This window comes from Acanthaster planci, linkage group LG18 (assembly GCF_054643075.1).
Source record: "Acanthaster planci isolate LZ-2023a linkage group LG18, COTS_SCS, whole genome shotgun sequence".
NCBI classification, from domain to species: Eukaryota; Metazoa; Echinodermata; class Asteroidea; order Valvatida; family Acanthasteridae; genus Acanthaster; species Acanthaster planci.
The window spans coordinates 1046065-1053133 of record NC_141794.1 but is presented as its reverse complement, the minus strand read 5'-3'; the positions used below and the strand labels follow the sequence as shown (position 1 = coordinate 1053133).

Here is a 7069-nt window from a genome sequence, read left to right as displayed (position 1 = left end):
CGCTTGCACCATAATCTAATTAATCAGGACAGCATTTCCAATGTGCTATGCCGCTTACCAGCGCAGCATTCGTTTCCGGTTCTAATTAAGTCGGTAGAGGTCGCTCTTCAACATTTGTATAGAGGAAAGGAGCGCGTACGGTGGACTTGAGAAAGAGGCGGATTTTGTCATAGGACAGTCTATAGCCCAAGCCTCACCTGCCCAAAAAATCATACACTGTAAAAACGAATGGCAGTTTTTGGCCCAACACGAGATACCATGCCAATCACTTTTAATTCAGACAAAAAAAAAAATCATAACGCTGGGTAAAAAGGTGAGCATACATTTTTATTTCTTGAACCGTTAAATAGAATGAGACATTCAGTTTGCCCATGGGGAGAATTGAAACATTGAAGGCGGGGTAATCTGCTTGCCCGACAGTTGAACGATTCACCAAGTAAATCAAACAGGGATTACGGGGTGATGAAATTCGGAGATATAATTGGTAAGACAAAGAACATCTGGAAACAGATTTCTGCAGTAAAATTTATTAGTCCGTCATCTATTTTCGAACAATCATGTTTAAAAATGGCTACTTCTGACCTGATAGGAACAACATTTTCCACAACCATTACACTTATTAAATACCCATCCAATTTTACGCTCCATTAAATAAAATTTCCCTTTACACACATCTAACGTACCATACGATTACTAATTATCTTCTCGATAATAAACTGCACTATTAAAGCGATGATATCAGAATCTTAGTTTGTGGAATGATGCCCAACTTTTATAAAAGTTCTAAACTATGTAATATAAAAATGACAAAATTTTCAAAGCAGATGAATATCAAACACCATCTTTAAAATGTCTAAGAATTTCAGTCCATCACTTTCCAAAATATACACACTTAAACCATATCTTTTTATTTCCCTAATTCCCTTTACAAGAATATTAAAGTTTCATCAGGCCAGTGATTGCATGGAACACTGATTTATTAATAAATATTAAAACTCTCAAAATGTCTTCAGGAAGCTTTGTGACGGAACCATCTTCGAAAAAAAGAGAACACTTAGAACAAATGAAGCAAGGATTAAACTGATACAAAATTATGCGTAATCAATTCATTATCTCTGCATTGTTTGATAGAGGGGGTAAATTACGATTTAGCACGGCTAGCTGATGATGATAAGCCTAAGAACTTTTTTGACCGAGTTTGCTGTAAGCTCAATTGACGGCGACACACTTAGAAGAACCTATGGTGTTCGGATCTGCAGTCCTGGAAATGTTTGACTAGTTGAGCTAAAACAGATGAGCCTTCTGCTAAAGAATAAGTATTTAGCTACAATTAAACATCATGCATGTCAGGGTAGTTAAGGTCCATCCGTAAATGCAGGATTATCTTATTGGGTCATTTTTTTGGCATAAACTCCGCAACTTTGTTCACGATATCGATCTGAAGGGCAAAATTAATTAAGGAAGCCGATACAGGACAGTTTTGTGGGAGTTAAGTATCATCTGTTATGGTCACACAGCCGTGCATATAGAGGGTTTTTGGCATGAACCCTACCAATGTAGTCCACGTATTCGTCTGCAGATCGTAGTATTCCGCGCAACTACGGGACTCCTCGCCGATTTTCCCCCCGAAGACCCAGAGTCTGTCGCCCGCTACGGTGACCCCAGGAAAAGTCCGCTGCTCATTGGACGGCTCGTGAGGACACTCCTCGCTGGTCTCTAGAAAAATTTCTGACACTTCGCGAGGTTTCCGACCGCCAAGGACAAACATCCGCCCGTCTTGCGCCGTCGCTACCCGCAGCGTCTTCCGGGAAAATTCTAAATTGGGCAGAAGCGACCAAACATCTGTGATTGGGTCGTAACATTGAATATGTGAGCATGCGCACTCATCCTGTGTAGCTCCGCCAACCACGTACAGTCTGCCATGATGGCCAACCACTGATGGAACGCTGACTGCGATTGGAAGCGGAGCAACCTGTTTCCATTCGTCTGTGAAAGGGTTGTAACACTCGACAGAATCAAGTCTGGTATTTTGAAAGGAGGTTTTACCACCGACGACGTAGAGGCGACCGTTCAGTGAGGCAGAGCCGTGGGAGTGACGTGCGTCCAGGAGGCTAGTTGTCGGCTTCCATCGATTGCGAGAGAAAGAATACCGCCAGACGAGACGAGAAGACTGTTCACACACTGTATCATAGCCACCAGTCACATAGATATCAGAACCTGAATCGACGATAAAAGCCAGAAAAAGAAAATCATTTAAAGCTAGGTTATTTCTGCAAGAAATGTCGGGTCATTTCCAGAAAGAAAATTCAAACTCCAGCAGAAGTTAAATACGAGTAAAGTCCGCTTACCTAATGCAGCAACACTGTATTTTCTCTTCATGTGGTGTGGCATTCGAGCGAGCGGGTACCATGTGGGATACGAAGACTTGGCAGCGTCGTGTGCATCCATGCAGTACACCTCGTCACTGTAGATGTATTCACCATCGGAAGTTTTCTGGTGGCCTCCAACAAGCACAATGATCTCCGACCTTCGACCGGGGCTCCTGGGTGAGGTTCCCGGGCCTAGCACGCGGTAGCCCCTCTTCATCAACCACTGGCAGCATTTGGCTTCTTTGAGGACCTCAACGCAGTGTCTGGACTTGGGAAGCTGGCCTCCATCACCTCCAGACAATATCTCGTTCAGGATGTCCTCTTCGATGAAAGGAAGACGGATTGATCGCAGAAGCTCTGGACGGAAGAGAGCGCGCTCCTCCAGGTTAGATCTGATCCACCTTGAGACGGCGTCATACACAACCTTCTCAGACCGTACAGCTAGCTCGTCGTGGCGGATGTACGCCACCAATTGGTCGAATCTCAGGTCTAGGAATTCACTTTCTAGCGATACTTCCTCGAAATGTTCCAGAACGAACCTCTCGGCGTCTCTCTGTAGTGGTAAGCATCGGTAAGTCTCAGCAAATCTCGCCAGGCTCAGGCAGTTTCCGGCGCAGATGTTTCGTTGGAGGAACTCGGCGCAGGATCTAGCCACCTGCTCGAACTGGAGGAAGTTGGATGTGATGTACAATTCCTCTGCGTTCTCCTCCGTGATGATGATGCGGGATTTGTAAGCGAACTCGATCAAGTGACCGACCATCTTGGGGCAAAGGTCGTGAAGGGCGATTCTGGTCTCGTAGCTTTCTCTCAAGTCTCCCGTGAACATGGCCCTGAAGTACGGGCTTGCTGCAGCTAGTAGGGCTCGGTGACAGCTAAATTCACGGGAGCCGACGCAAAGAACAATGTCCGTGCATTCTTCTGCCAGTCTCATCTCGTTTAGTATAGACAAGATGTTGCTTGGGAGCAAGGCGTCAAAGAACACGTAGCTTGATTCCTTGTCCCCCGGCGAACCGGACGACGAAGGCGAGGCCGAGCCTCGATTTGGGGAGCCGCACAAACCTCGCACTGTCTCGACGCTGTACGATGATCTCGCGGACGAGATAGAAACCTCTTGCGTGAGATCGAAAGAAGACATCTTGATAAACTAAACACAATGTTTAAGCTGCAAACCAAGAAATAAAAGTACCAGAGTATTAGATATTACAGGTCAAGTTCAGCTGCTAAAATCTCGAATAATTCGGGGCCTCTTTACCACCCAAGTCAACACTAATAAAGGAAAGTAACCTTTAACCTTCCTCCACTTAATAAACCGCATGTCTCATTCCCAATCCGCGCTTGAGCAGACTTGAGTTTAGTAAAAGAGTGAATACGAACGGATTTCGGGGTAATAGTTACATCCGGTTTGACACAAATCGAGCCTGAACTTGTCCACCGCGTGAAACTGTCTAGACAATCCCCCTCTCGCTGACACAGATTTACAACGATTTCGGAGCAGTTGTGTGCATGGTTACTTAAGTTCTCCTCTGAACATGACACTGTGTCGATTCGTGTCTTGTCTTGCGGAACATCAACCACATGCAAGGGGCATTACCAGTCATGAACTGGGTTTCAAGCGCCTGCACAAGTTGTAATCTCTTCTAATAATGTTATTCCAAGCGACACCTTCCGAACTATAGCGTAGGCTATTTCGAACATCACCGGGTTCCAACTTCACAGTGTCACAGTTTTACGTTTGTTTCGCTCATAGTATTGATATTTACATGACCCTTTTGTGCTTTGAGCGTTAAATTAAAATATTCTGACAGATGTGCTGGTACAAGGCAGACAGCCATCTGGTTTGTATCATTGATTGACCAATGGGGACACGCGCTGAACAATAAAACATGAACGAATCAACCCAGTGACCAATTGGATTGCGCCTCACAGATCATTAACGCTTGCCGTACATGAGGAGAACAAGGGAGGATTATCGACAGAAATATTTATGAATGGAGATATTTTGCTGGTAAGGCAAAATTTGCAGAGCCTGTAGTGTAATATGAGAACAGAACCTGCAGTAATTGCGACGGGAAGTGTATTCACCAAACAATTCACATTACGCATGCAGGATGTTCAAAATCAGCAATTCCTCACCAAATCACGCATGAAGCAATGTCACGTGCTTTGGGATTTTGGGGGACAGCCGTAAACATCAACTACGTCGTCAGTTGAAAAGCATTGAAAACAATCAGTGATGAACAAAAGGTCAAAGGAAAAAATGAATGTGCATAGCATTAATAATTTCCCTCTTCAGCGTTTGTTTTTCTTGCTGTTCACCATGACTGATGCTGGTCATAATTTGTTGAGTGAGGCACATGTCGTCATGGTCGTTGGAGCGTCTTTCACGGTTACAGCAAGCCAGGACTTGTTTATCAAATGAATTCTGTGACTATGCGAGACCTGCGTATATTGTGCATGCTGATAAAACCCCGTGCCGAGATTGTGCTTAACCCAACGCGCATCCGCATTCAATTTTTATACCCATAAGGGGATAACAGATATAAAAAAAAAATTGGTGCTATCGTAAATACCAAAGCGCATGCGCTTGGGGTTTACCACTCAAAATGATAACGGGTGCATTTTTCATGGGACAATGCACATGAAGGAAGTCATTGGTGTAATAAGGGAGTTGGTAGGATCATTTCTTTTTCTTGAAAAAATTAATGATTCTCAATAGACGAAAATATGTATTGGTTTTGCTTCAATGTTGGCAAACAGGTCGTTTAAAACTGTTCATACATTTTGTGAGTTTCGGTTTTTAGCTAGCTTTTTAAACCTGTCTTTCTAAAATTACTAAAACAGAACGGTAAGCGCACAATTCAGGAAGTGTAATGAAAAAAAATAGTCTCAGGTTTCGTACCTATATTGCGGAAGTTTACCGTGCGATAATCTCGTTTTTGGGAAGGTATAGAGACCGTGTCTGCAGTTTTTGTTTGCTGTAATCCTTGATAATTATATATGCCATTAGCAATTTGTGCAGGTAGGTTTTTCACGCCCGCGACTGTGTTTGTAAGATGGTTGCAGCTTCAGTGTGTAGGGCAAAAATATCCATGGAATGACCGTGTTTAGTTTTCGAGGTCCATCGGCGCAGCAGAGCCAAGTGTAATATAACATACAAACAATGAAATAAAATAGACTAATGAAAACAGTTTGATGCTGGCTTTTCTTATTTCTCTACCATCTTAGAAAGAAGCTTCTAAAAGGGTCATTCTATCCAAGTTTGCTCTTATTTGCTCTAACTGATGAGTATCCGAAATGATGGTACCAGCGTGCCTACTAAAACAAGGCTTGTTCCACCAAAAGGCATGATTCATGGCCGTCTTTTTATTTCTCTAGTAGTGGATTTCTTCTACGTACTGCCAGCCTCCTCTCCGCCGTATTTGGCACCATATTCCCAGGGGCATTGTAGGGCTAAACTACGTCCGAGCAGTCTGCAATGTATTACGTTGCAATTGTGCACAGGATGCAGGAATTGATTTTGTATTGAGATTCTGGGCCTGTGACTGACCAATTAGTATAGGTCAGGCTCAGTCGGTCTTTAGTTCGACACAGTACCGCAGCAGTGAGGCAAATTAAGACAAAACACTATCGCATTTTTTACAATAATATTGTGCACTTAAAATTTGTATTTAAATTTGACTCATTTGCATTATGTTAATATGAAAACCGCGCAAGAGATCGTAACCTTTAAACAACACGAACAATATTGTTGGTGCAAAAATGTGCGACTGTTACATTGCGAGTCTGTTCGCATTCAAATGAAATATACCAATGCATTTAACTAGTCCATAAAGTATACTTGTACATTATAAAAGCAGACGATACGAAGCAAATATGAGCCAAAAATACAAATATGTTAAATAGGTGCAGACTCACCGTGTGTTGTAAGCTACATCACTACTGGCTAGGGCTGTCAAAAATGTCTCTATTTAATAGACCGCCGGGGTTGTCAGGTGTACTACGTGCACGTCCAAGCACAGAAGGCGTCACATGCTACAATCAATGGAAATGCTTCCCCGTGTTGAGACACGGAATTCGAGGGGGGGAAAAGAGCACCGAAACGTGGCGTGTTTTTACACGGCACACGCCTCCTTTAAACCGCTGGAGAGGTGGTCGCGTGTAGGGGCTGAAAATAAAACGCCAAGGCACGCGTGTGGAACATTAATTATTCATCAACCGGAGATCGTGTTCATGACGCGGTGCGTCGATGCGGGCGGCTTGTGAATGGCGGCCATTACACGGTCTGCGCATACGTCAGTTTTTATTCCCGAAGCGGCTAATGATTTCATATCTGGATCGGTGACTGTTTCGAGGGGTTGTCGGCAAGGTTCACCTATTATTTGGGCTTGGGACATGAATACGTACTCGGGTGCTCGCGTACCTAGGATTTTATTTGTGGATATAGTGCAGGCCAGAATTTCTGTTAAAATTGCGGTGAATTCTAAATATAGCCTGATGGACGATTTCCAATTCAGAATAGAGCATTTTATCATCTTCTCGCTGTAGGACTAGGAGGTTTAGTGTTGTGTTGTTAAGCAGAAACAAACCAGCTATGTTCAAGAAAATTGTCGAACTGATTTTTTTCCGTTAATAACCTCTGCCAGAATTTCTCGGTCTAACATCGCAATGCAGAGGTCCGTTCAAGGAGCGAATTCGTTACA

At 43.5% G+C, this 7069-nt stretch overlaps 1 protein-coding gene across 3 annotated transcripts; it reads right to left on the bottom strand.

Moving 5' to 3' along the window:
* Window positions 1–511: 511 nt before the first annotated feature.
* On the bottom strand, window positions 512–6616 carry LOC110980582 (kelch-like protein 21). Of its 3 annotated transcripts, none has more exons than XM_022237415.2 (3): window positions 6285–6616; window positions 2349–3531; window positions 512–2217 (listed from the first exon to the last, which is right to left on the bottom strand). In XM_022237415.2, the coding sequence occupies exons 2-3, from the start codon at window positions 3502–3504 to the stop codon at window positions 1490–1492; spliced, it is 1884 nt and encodes a 627-aa protein (XP_022093107.2). In that variant the 5' UTR covers window positions 3505–3531; window positions 6285–6616; the 3' UTR covers window positions 512–1489. The 3 variants fall into 3 exon arrangements, with proteins under 3 accessions (XP_022093107.2, XP_022093123.2, XP_022093114.2); XM_022237431.2 differs by lacking the exon at window positions 6285–6616 and adding an exon at window positions 3961–4116; XM_022237422.2 differs by lacking the exon at window positions 6285–6616 and adding an exon at window positions 3765–4051.
* Window positions 6617–7069: the final 453 nt, after the last annotated feature.

What these genes read in the sequence shown, in the direction of transcription:
- LOC110980582 (XM_022237415.2), bottom strand. Translation starts at nt 3,504, where the DNA reads ATGTCTTCTTTCGATCTCACGCAAGAGGTTTCTATCTCGTCCGCGAGA. An exon ending in ATACAGTGTTGCTGCATTAG is followed by an intron (nt 2,218 to 2,348) that starts GTAAGCGGACTT and finishes TCGTCGATTCAG; the next exon opens with GTTCTGATATCTATGTGACT.